Source organism: Dromiciops gliroides, chromosome 5 (genome assembly GCF_019393635.1).
Source record: "Dromiciops gliroides isolate mDroGli1 chromosome 5, mDroGli1.pri, whole genome shotgun sequence".
In the NCBI taxonomy this organism is placed as follows: domain Eukaryota; kingdom Metazoa; phylum Chordata; class Mammalia; order Microbiotheria; family Microbiotheriidae; genus Dromiciops; species Dromiciops gliroides.
The window spans coordinates 252,376,785-252,388,995 of record NC_057865.1 but is presented as its reverse complement, the minus strand read 5'-3'; the positions used below and the strand labels follow the sequence as shown (position 1 = coordinate 252,388,995).

Sequence of the window (12,211 nt, the reverse complement as noted above, 5' to 3'; positions counted from 1 at the left end):
TCACTTTTCCTTTTCTGTCATATTAGCCAAACTAATATGTGTAATGTGGCATCTCAGAGTTATTTTAATTTACATTTATCTAATCAATATTGATTTAGAGCATTTGATATGACTATAGGGAGCTTTGGCTTTATCTGAAAACTGTCTGTTTTAATCCTTTGACCATTTAGCAATTGAACAATATCTTATATCCTTATAAATTTGATTCTGTTCTGTATTTATTTGAGAAATGAGGTCTTTATCAGAGAAACTTGCTATAAAATGTTCCCCCAGTTTTCTTCTTTCCTTTTAATCTTGACTATGTTGGTTTTATTTGTACAAAGTATTTTTAATTTAATTTAATCAAAAATTATCTCTTTTTTACATCTCATGATGCTCTCTATCTCTTGCTTGGTCATAAATTTTTCCCTTTTCCATAGATATGATGGATAGAATAGTCCATGCTCCCTTAATTTGTTTATGATATTACCCTTCATGTCTAAATCAGGTAACCATTTAGACCTTATCTTGGTTAATGTTGTGAGATGTTCTGTACCTATTTTCTGAAAAACTGCTTTTCAGTTTTCTCAGCAGTTATTTGTCAAATAGTGAATTGCTCTCCCAAAATCAGGATCTTTGAATTTATCAAACACTAGGGTACTATGGTCATTTACTAATATGCATTATGTGTCTAGTTTACTCCGCTGATCCAGCATTGTATTTCTTTTGCAGTAATAGATTGTTTTTGATGAATACTACTTTAAAATATATTTTGAGATCTTATATGGTGTGAGATTTATAATTGGATATTAGATCATAAATCTCCTCTACTTAACTTTTCCCTTAATTTATCTCCCAAACTAGTAAATGGAAGAAGCTTTTGGTTTTCTAGATAGACCTTTTATTTACTGTTATGGTAGTCACAAGGTGATGTTGATTAGAAGGATAGGACAGTAGAAACACAATACAAATCATCTTAAGTCTAAGCTTAGTCTATATTCCTTATAAAAACTCACCAAATGGAAAAGGCCACCTTTGGAGAGAGACCGTCTGTGCCGCGCCGGCAGGAGTCCCGCCAAGCAGGCAAAAGCCCCTCCTTCCGTTCTCTCCACCCCGGAAGTCAAGTGCCCCGCAGGCAGTCTGACATGCGCAGCAGGTGGACTGTTCATCTCCTCCCCAAAAGGGTGGTCCTTGAAAAACTGGCGTCTTTCAGCTATCCTAACCGACTGTTAAAAACTTTCATATTTTACCACAATGGCATGGGTACCTTCCTTCACATTTTTTCATTAATTTGCTTGATATTCTTGACCTCTTGTTCTTCCAAATGAATTTTGTAATTTTTCCTAGCTTCAAAAATAATTTGTGGTAGTTTGCTATGATACCACATATGTAAATTTATTTAGATAGAATTGTCATTTTTATTATATTGGCTCAGCATACCCATGAGAAATTGATATTTTTTCCAGTTGTTTAGATGTTTTTATTTTTATAAAACCCTGAGGGTCTTCCCCTCTCATATTGATTTTTTTTGACTAGGTAAAAGAGGCCATTTTGCCTCATTTCTTACCTAGCCTTAATCAGTGAATGGGCATTGCTTCAAATAAACTAAGACCTGGGAGAGACCTTAGCTTATAAAGGCCAAGGTCTCCCACTGTATACAGGACCATCTCTAGTCATCCGGATCTATGTCTTGCCACTGGACCCAAAAGACTCTGGAGGAGAAAATGAGGTTAGTAATTTTGAACAGACTTGCCTCACTTAAGACATCACTTTCCTGATAAAGGAAGTGCAGACAATAGAAAGAACAAGGCCACAAATTACTAATTAGATTACACAATTGAAGGGTCAGAAATGGGGGAAGATTAGAAGAAAGAGAACACAGGGATGGACTTCTAAGGCAATATGAATGAATGTTCCTTATGGGCATGACGTTTTTCCTTCTCATACCCTAATACCTAGGAGAGTGGCTGGAGCACAGTATATGCTTAATACATGTGTGTTAATTGATGATTAATTTGAGTTCTGTAATATGTCATCCTTCCCTTCCTCCATACACACACACACACACACACACAAAACCCAGGGCTTGAATGGTCAGCTCTAGTGACTTTGTCATAACTTACCTGTAGGCTGTGACTTAAAATTGACCACCATGAAGTGTGCTAGATCCCAGGTGAGCTCTAAAATAGACTCTTTGAAAGAATATAAGGAAGGCATTGTGGTATAATAAAAAAATCACCAAATTTACAAAGTTTGAACCAAAACCAAAGGTCCCAAAGGACCTGAGTTCAAGTTTTGGCTTTGTTACTTAGAGAGGCAACTAGGCGGTGCAGTGGATAGAGCACACACCCTGGAGTCAGGAGGACCTGAGTTCAAACTTGGCCTTAGACACTTGACACTTACTGTGTGACCCTGGGCAAGTCACTTAATCCAGATTGCCTCAAACATACAGGATCATCTCCAGTCATTCAGATGTCTATCTTGCCATAGAACCCAGATGGCTCTGGAGGAGAAAGTGCAGCTGGCAACATTGCACAGACCTCCCTTACTTAAATCCAATTCACAGCAAGTCATGACATCACCTCTTGATGTCATAGTCCTTTTCAAGAATGAAGGACAAACAACAACAACAACAATAATTCTGTGATACACTTAGAAATTTGAGCAAGTAGTTTCATATCTCTTAGCCTGTTTCTCCATATATACAGTGCAAAGGTTGACTAGATGTCCCCTGAAGTCCCTTTCAGATCTAGAGCTATGATATGACCTTATGATCAAGATATCTCTAAGATAGACAATAAGACTTCTTTCCTTTTCAAGATAAAGAAAAATGTGTTCTCCAATCTGCTGAAAGAACTAGGTTTTATACATTTGATAAATGACAAAAAAAAAAAATCTATGCTGTGGATGGCATTATGGGACCTCTTGATAGGTTCCTGGGGTTGGGAGAGGGAAGATTATTATTTTAATTTCAAATTACCTTATTTCTATTCCTCTAATAGAAAGTCAACTGAAGGCTTATATTAGGTTCTGCAGCTGGTAGGGAAAGGAATGAGGCAGATAACTATTTTTATTTAAATCAATGTGGGATATTTATGAAGATTAGGGTAGGCTTCTTTGCAGATGTGAGATTTAAACTTAGAGCAAGCTACTCTGGCTTAAAATATCATCTGTACCCACTATCCCTGAGTTGCAAGGAGGGTTTTCTGCATCAACACATGTTTGTTTGTATTATTTTTCATTGAAAATAGAGAAAATACATTGCTCTTGGTTTGAAAATAAAATTGAGGCCTATTAAATATCTTGGTAAAATGAATTATAAAACAACTTTCGATCAAAAATGCCAGTGGCATTTTTCTGTATCTACCAATAAAGTAGTGTCTTATTCAACTCCATGTAGGTATAAATATGACCACATTGTAGAATATAAGCTCCTTGAAAATAGAGACTGTTTTTCACCTTTATCTTTGCTAAATGCCTAGTATGGTCCCTTGCATTTAGTAAGTAGGTAAAAATTGTCTATTAAATTAGATTGGATTGAATTGGATAACTTTTCCTTCTGTGTTTCATCATAATATAGTAGTCTTATGATCTTGAAAATATTTCTGGGGAGACTACTCTTTCTCTGTTCAAAAATTGTCTATCCCTTAGACACAACCCCTCCTAAATTACCCCTTCAGTGTCCTTTTGTTCTGGAATCTTCCATGCCTGTAACCTTCTACTGTCCTAGGTATGTCATCTTCCCGTTGGTGATGTCAAGAATAGAATACCAATGAGACCCACCTAAACAGGACCTACCCCTTCCTATAAAATATTTGGAGCTTCCCCATATTGGACTTGCCCTTATGTATAGAGTGAGAATGGAGCCAGGTTTCCCAGCAAAATGCTAGTATTGCAATGCACTGAGTCTTGGGAACACCATTTCTCAAAACCATTGTATTTTACTCCCTCTTCCTGCCACAACATCAGGACAATAATGTATAAAACAACCTGGTGACAAGCCTATTAAATATCCTTTCCCTAAGCTTCTCTTTTCTACTTTGAAGGTGTCGGTCCTGGTCTCGGTATCAGAATTGGCATGTTACCCTAGATTTATAGATGTCAGGTGATCTTCAACCTTTTTTGGTGGGGTAGAGGTGGGGTGAGGTAGAGTGGGGAAGGGATGAATGCTGCTTTAGTTTTCTTTTTTGTTGTTGCCCCTGCCTCCTTGGGCAACTTTATTTGAATGAAAGGATACCAAATAAGTAGACCTATTGTTTTCAGCACTGGCAGCTTATCTCATCATTCTGTAGAACCCCATTAATTCCTAGAAATAATTTTTATTCTTCCTTAGCCCTTAGAAAGTAGGATTGAACCCATGAATGGCCACTTTACTTTCAGCCTGAGTGAGATAAGGGGACACAGTCTCAAAAAAACAAACAAATGCAAATAACTGCTTTTAGAAGGACAGGTGCTCATAGAACAATAGGATCAACGCTATAGAGCTGGAAGAGGTATTAGATATCATCCAATTCAGTTCTTTATTTTTACCTAGGAAGAAATACAACCCTAGACAGAGTGGTTTCCCCAAGACTTTGAATAGGGGGAGGAGGCTGGGTTTGATCAGGATTTCAACCCAGGACCTACACATTTGACCAGAATAGAAGGTTGGTCTATACACTTCCTTTCATAATTTTGTGGGAGACATTTAACTGCACAGTGGAGTATCCATGATTTGGTCCAGTTTACAAGGATTCTTAAACTTGACCTTCCCTTTGTTTTCCTAAGTCTATGGAATCACATTACCATAGCATTTAAAAGTCCCATAGCTAAAGGGGAAATATGATATGGTTATGCCATCCTGACTATGACATACACATCTGCATGCATCCCCATCTCATCTTCCCATGATACATGGCCATTTTTAGTGTTTTTGAATTGAGTACACTTACCATTAGTCAAGCTAGCAAGGCAACAAGGGCCATTGATTGGTTTAGACAGTGACAAATGTGTCAATAGTCTCCTACTGGGGGTTGTAGAAGCTTGGCATATCCAAGCATCCTTGGCAACTGTCATATAGTTTCCTGTTTTGTATTAAGTTGTACCCTGGCCTGCTAATCTCAAAAGGAACTCATGCATAGCCTTGTCTTTTGCCAACTTTGGATAAAAACAGCCAGTAATAAACCCATGCAAATCAGTAACAAAAGACACAATTAAAATTCTTGTTCACATCTCCAATACAGGTGTCAGGCATAGAATAATCTACTGAGCTAAGAGGCTACCCTTTGCCTGAAACAACTATCCATGCATAACTTGAGTCTAGCCAGTAAACTTGGACTCTGTCATCCAGAATATTTGCTCAAAGCCAAACTGTCCTCATATGTTCATCATCTTGCCAAGGAGATTTATCAGTATTTTGTTATGTGTGTATGCATATGATTATACATGTGTACAATTTCATGTTTTGAATGTGTATATATACATAAATATATATCCACACATATATAAGCAGGCTGAATGCATGCATTGTATATACATAAACACATATATTTGAAGCATACACATGTATATCTATATGTCAGCATATAGACATGCATCATGAACAATATATGCATGTACATATAAATATACACATTATATACGCACAATCATATTTATCAATTCTGAGTCATTCAAAATTTATTTTGCTGTTGTTTTTAAACATAAGTTCTGGCTTTTTTCTGTTGGTGTTCTTGGTTTAGAGGAAAGGGATTGGCTTTTCTATAGCTTTCTTCCTCAAAGAATCTTCACTGTAGCATTTAGCGAAATTCTATTTACATTTCAATGATGTAAAAATATTATTAAAAAGCTCAAAAATCATGGACACCTGACTATGTAATGTAATATGCAAAGTATTTTAAATGAATAATGTGTATGTTTAGGAAATCAGAGTAGATGCTTTATAAATCATAGTAACACTATTTCAAGTTTGATTTAAACTTAAAAAAATTAATCATTATCTAAGTGCTTCTTATTAGAAATATACATGTGTGTATGTGTGTGCTATAAATTATACACTTACATATATGTATATGTGTCACTGTTATTGGAATATATATATGTGTATATAAATGCATGCACATATATGCATACACACACACATATATATATATATAATTATATTTATACCAATAAGAGCCCAAATAGAATTTATAAGTAATCACTATGGTACATACAGGGATGTACAATGTATATATTTTTTTTAATGACAGATTTACTTTTGAAGAGTTTCAAATGCTTAGTGGGTATTATTTCATTATTTTTTTTAATCCTCCATAAGAGGTAACAAAAAAGGGAATTTTTTTCCAGGTACTTTCTGTATTCCATTCCATTTAATTGATTCCCAATAGTTCCACCAAAAAAAAAAATTTAATGTCTTCTATGTGCCCAACCCTGTAATAGGTATTAGAGATAAAATTTTAAAAAATAAGCAGTCTCTGCCTACCAGAGATTCACATTTTGCTGGAAGTGAGGATGGAACAATTGCAAAGAAACATTGTCCACTTAAGACATACTACTCCTTACTATAGTGTTTTGGAATCCAGGCTTCCATGTTTCAACTTTAATTTCCTAATGTCTGAGTGCCTTACATATAGTAGTTACTTAATGTTTGTTGAATTATGTAGTCAGCAATTACTTTTTGTTGTGCAGAAATACACTAAAAGCTGTCTTTGAAAGTTCATAATATGGGGCAGCTAGGTGGCACAGTGGATAAAGCATTGGCCCTGGATTCAGGAGAACCTGAGTTCAAATCCAGCCTCAGACACTTGACACTTACTAGCTATGTGACCCTGGGCAAGTCACTTAACCCTCATTGCCCTGTCCAAAAAAAAATGTTCATAATAATCTTGAGGCTACCTTGGATTCTCAAAGGGTAGATCACTCTAGAACAAGCTCTTGTAACTTCTACCAAGTTGGAAAGACTTTGAGTATGCCAAAAGCAGTGTTTGTTATCTAGGACCAATAGAGAGATATGTTCCAGTTTTCCAGAGCCAAGAGTGGCCAGACAAATGGGCACAAGCAGCCTGAAAAACTCCCGAGTACAGCCTGAAATTGATTTACATGTAATTGGGGTAAGGTTTTTAAAAATGCAATATAATGTATATAATGTTAATTTGTGGTTTTATAAATCATTGTGCTACTACAGGGATCTCTTTTTGTTTGAGTTTGACACCACTGGTCCAGCTTGTAAATTTTCTACAATGGTATATTATGGAAATACGCATACTAAGGAAAGGTCTTTTTCTATGGACTACTTAACTGGGATACTTTTTTTAAATTGGTCTTTTAAATACCAGGTTTTTCTGATTTGGAACTGAATTTTTTTCCTCCTACTCCCTCCCTGAAATTCAGAAGCCCCTGTCTAGGAAAGGATAAAAATTGATGGCCTTGGGAAACTGTGACACTACTAGTTAGAGCTCATCTTTAGTTTCATATAAAACAGATATATTCACTCATTTTGTTTTCACCAGAGGTTTGGGGTTTGAATGTTAAGCTACAACATTCGGTCAGTCAACAAGTATTTGTTGAGTGCTTACTATATGTTTAAAACCATGCTAGTTACTGTGGGGTTTGTAAAGGAAGTATAAAATTTAGCCTCTGTATTAAGGATAAGTCGGTTTAGCACTCTGCCTCCTCCTACATCTATAAAATGGGTAAGATAAATAACATTTAATCTGTCAATTAATAAAAAAGCATTTATTAAGTGCCTACTGGGGACTAAGGTTGCAAAGATAAAATAAATAAATAAATAATAAAATAGATAGATAAATGAATGAACAAACTAGCAAATAAATAAATAAACAAACAAACAAACAAACAAATAAATAAATGAATAAATGTATGTCAGGTTTCTGCTCACTCCAAATCCTGTTGGTTTGTACTTGACCACAATATCACTGCTTTTTAAAGGATTGAAATACTGGAACATGATATTTCCAGTTTAATTCTCTGACTCATAGATCAAAGATTGGGGGTGGTCAAGTACAAAGTATTGGGCTTGGAGTAAGAGGAAACTTGGTATGTAAAAAACAAATTTAAAAATGTCCCAATTAGATAATCCCTAAGTAAATCACTTAATTTCCCTGAAGTTCAGTTTCATATTTCTCTGAATTATGTACACACATGCATATATGTATGGATGTATATAACACCTATGTATATTTTTGTTTATGTATGTATGTATGGTCTCTAAGTATATATGTGTCTAATATTTTGGGTATACAGAATAACATTAGGGAATAATTAAGGTTGCTTGCCAGAGTTTGTGAATGTTTAAGGCTATAATTCATCCATGGAACCAACTAAAATTTGAAATATGATTCAGTTCAAACATTTGTTAACCAAATCACTATGTATAGGGGACTGTAACAGGTGCTGAGAGTGCAAAGACAAAACACAGTTCTTTTACGAAGAATATCTGGGAATTTAGACTTAAGTAGCACATTTGCTTGATTCCCACAATCAAATTACCAGCACCTAGAATGGCATCCAAAATATTTTTCTATTTTATTCTTGTCTTTTGTTTTGCATCATCAAGGTTCTTCCATCTACCCATTCCTTTCACCATACTCAGAAAGTTTCCATTGTTTTCAAAAGAAAGCACAAGAGGAAGAAGAGAAAATGGCATCAAACTGAACAACAAAACAAAACAACAATCATATATAACTAAGAAACTGTCTCTTTATATCATATATAGAAGAGAAAATGGGGAAAAATTGTTTCATAACAACAAGGATTGATTATCTTGATTAGCATATTGAGTTACTACAGCTAGAAGAAAGGGGGAAAGCCAAAAATGTTCCAATATTATGCAGAAAGCAAAATCTAGATTTTCTTTTTTGTTTTTTTAATCCTTCCTCATTTTCTCATTTTGGTCAACAAAGAGCAGCTTTTTTTTTTTTTTAGGAGCAGTTAGCAAGTTTAATTTGGTGAAAGCAGAGAGCAGGTAAGCCAAAGAGGACATGTGGTGGGGGTTGGAAGGAAGGATGTTGGTAACCCTGACAATATAGATAGTTGCTTCAGGGGCAAGAGGATCATTTTCACACTGAGAAAGTTAGGGGATTCTTCGTGGAAAGGGGACTTTTGTTCTCAGCCATTTGGCACCATCCGGACTAGCTCTTCATAGTTCATACAACCGTTGCTGTCCTCCTGCCCTGCCACCAACACTTCCACTTCTTCCTCAGTCATCTTCTCACCCAGAGTGATAAGGACGTGCCGTATTTCAGCGCCCATGACTGTGCTGTTCCCTTCCTTATCAAACACCCGAAGCCCCTCTACATAGTCTTCATATGTGCCCTGGTCCTTATTCTTTGCTACGATCTGCAGCATTGGCAGAAAGTGTTCAAAGTCCAACACCTTCACATTCATCTCATCCTTCTTGGGATTCCCTAAGACCTTGAGCACCTCAGCATTGGTGGGATTCTGGCCCAAGGCCCTCATCATGTCCCCACACTGGCTGTATAAGATCTTTCCATCCCCCATGCAGTCAAACAGCTGGAAGGCCTCCTTGAACTCAGCTGTCTGATCCTCCGTGAAGTCACACAGCTTGGCTGTGCAGCTCTGTTTCTGCTGCCACCGAGCAGTTTTCTTGAATATAATTCCTACTTGTCTGTGACTTTGTATCCTTTTCGATTCAGGAGGAAAAGAGCCACACGCAGTTTTTGTCTTTTAAAGACAAGGGAGAACATTTCCTGTAGAACCTGATAACCTCACAATTACTTGAAATTATTTTGATAGTCACTCTATAACTATGAATCAACCAAATGTGGTTGGTTGTAGGAGAGATATCCACAGTGTTATTCTTGTGACCTATTTTTTTTTTTGGTGGGGTAATTGGGATTAGGTGACTTGCCCAGGGTCACACAGCTTGTAAGTATAAAGTGCCTGAGGCCAAATTTGAACTCAGGTTCTCCTGAATCCAGGGCTGGTGCTTTATCCACTGTGCCACCTAGCTGCCCATCTTGTGACCTAATATTGACAAAAAGATGGGTACAAAATCAAAAAATTGATATACTAATGAGATGATTAAGACTTGTTAAAATTCCCTTATTTTCCAGAGGAACCATATGAAAACCTGGCCTAACAAATCAAAAATCCGTTGTTCCTTTATGGTGAAAAAAAAGATGGACATGGCAGGATGTGTAAATGGTACAAATCCTCAGGACTATGAAAGCAAATACCAGCTTGTCTGCAGAGATTTCTCCCCCTGAGCCATTTGGAGATTTATGGTCCTTCCAGAGACAGTTTTATCTGCTAATGCCTCCCTGTCTTGCCTTCTCAACATTCCTGAGGCTTTTAGGGTTTCATGGACCTACCAAGAGATATGCTTATCTTCAAAGATTCCCCACCCCATCCCACCTTGTTTCACCTTCCATTATTCCATTGTTTTCTTTCAAGGTTTGAACTGGTAGACTGATTTTTACAGTGAAAATGGAAGGAATCCTGTTGCAAATCAGGAAGCAGGGAATTTATCAGATACTGAATCTGATTGACATGGCAATGAAGCCATAAAACTGAACTGTCCAGAATACTACAGACCCTCACTAACAATTACCTAGATCAACTGTTTAAATATCTCCCTTCCCCAAGTTAGAGTGAGCCCCTCTCCTGAGAGTATCCCATGCATGCATGCTTTGTTTTGTTGGGAAGAATGAAGAAAAAAATGGGTGCTTGCCTTACAAAACTGTACATCACTCTGAAACATGAGACAAATAGTTTCTCTCTTTCTGACTCTGTCTTTGTAAGGGACAGTTTTCTGGTGTCACTTATTCTATGTCTGTGGAAAGCAATTTGCTGAACTGTGCTTTACACTGATCCTGTAAGTAAGAAGTAAGTAAGCTTTCTTCCAGTTCTGGGGGGGGACAATCCTCTTTTTAACAGATGACATGATGTATAGTAGAAAGAGCATTGGGCTTAAAAGAAATGGGTTCAAAACCCTGTGTTCATGCTTACTGGCTATTTGACAATGGGCAAATCATCATACCTCTGTGATACTGTTTCCTTATCTATAAAATGAGAATGATAATAACAACTGGACTCCCTATCTCACAGGGGTCTTATGAAACAAGAATTGTATAAATATGAGTTTTCATATATAAATGACAAAAATATTGCCTGTTTTGCCCAATCTACTGGTATAGTATGAGAAAAAAATGCTAGATTTGGAGTCAGTGCAATTGGATTCAGATTTTAGCTCTCCCACTAATGAACTATTGGACAAGATATTTCATTCCCAAGGGCCTCAGTTTACTCAGAAGGATGGGAGTATATATACTAGGAGACCTATGAGCTCTAAATGTGACCATTTAGGGGGTTTGCTCAAAGGAAAGTGGATTTCTTGAAATAGAGATGTGGAGAAAAAAAACAAAACACAAGTATTGGTAAGGCCCATTGAGACACAAATGGAGTGACCTGAGTATGCCTAAAACCCAAATAATTCTGGCTCTCATTGATTTGCCAATAATAAATTCCAGCCTAAGCCTCTGTTGATCATTGTTTGGATTTTGATGGTTCAGCAAGAGTATAAATAGCAATTGTTTCTGTTCTGGCCAGAAAACATGAGGGTCTTCCCCTCCCAGATTAAGAGACCTTCTTTGGCTTCATTTCTTACCTAACTTTAATCACTGAATGGGCCTCAAACAAACCGGCACCTAGGAAAGACCTTAGCTTAAAAAGGCCAATGTCTCCCGCTGCATTTGGGGTGTATCCAGTCATCCTTATTTATATCTTGCCACTGGACCCTAATGGCTCTGGAGGAGAGAGTGAGGCTTGTGACTTTGCTCATTCCTGCATCCCTGAAATTCAATTCATCATTTTCTTGATATCATCCATTGCCTTTGAGAATCAAAGACAAACAACAAAAGGCCAGGTCGACTAAGAGATCCTTAAAATATTTTTCCATAATGATGAAAGTTAATATATTTTTCATTGAAAAATAAAAACATCTATATTATAATTATCAGAACATACCACTTTAGGGGCATCAAGACTGCTCATGTTTGACTGAAAAGCTGAACTAACAAATTCCCTAAGCTCAGTAGAAATATTTTTTCCAGCTGACTGAACGGAAATTTGTCACTTTTGTTTCATGCTCATCTGAGGCTTCCAAAAGCATGGCTGAGAAATTTATCTTATTATCAATGTTTAACAAACTCATTCCAAGCTCATTTTATAACTAATCAAAAGAATTATAATCTATTAATTATACCACGAT

The 12,211-nt window shown here is 36.6% G+C and overlaps 1 protein-coding gene across 1 annotated transcript; it reads right to left on the bottom strand.

Moving 5' to 3' along the window:
* Positions 1–9,087: 9,087 nt before the first annotated feature.
* LOC122729016 (myosin light polypeptide 6-like) lies at positions 9,088–11,994 on the bottom strand. Its single transcript, XM_043967693.1, has 2 exons — positions 11,968–11,994; positions 9,088–9,663 (listed from the first exon to the last, which is right to left on the bottom strand). The coding sequence occupies exons 1-2, from the start codon at positions 11,992–11,994 to the stop codon at positions 9,088–9,090; spliced, it is 603 nt and encodes a 200-aa protein (XP_043823628.1).
* Between the last annotated feature and the right edge of the window lie 217 nt (positions 11,995–12,211).

What these genes read in the sequence shown, in the direction of transcription:
- LOC122729016 (XM_043967693.1), bottom strand. Translation starts at nt 11,994, where the DNA reads ATGAGCAGTCTTGATGCCCCTAAAGTG. An exon ending in GTCTTGATGCCCCTAAAGTG is followed by an intron (nt 9,664 to 11,967) that starts GTATGTTCTGAT and finishes TGTCTTTAAAAG; the next exon opens with ACAAAAACTGCGTGTGGCTC.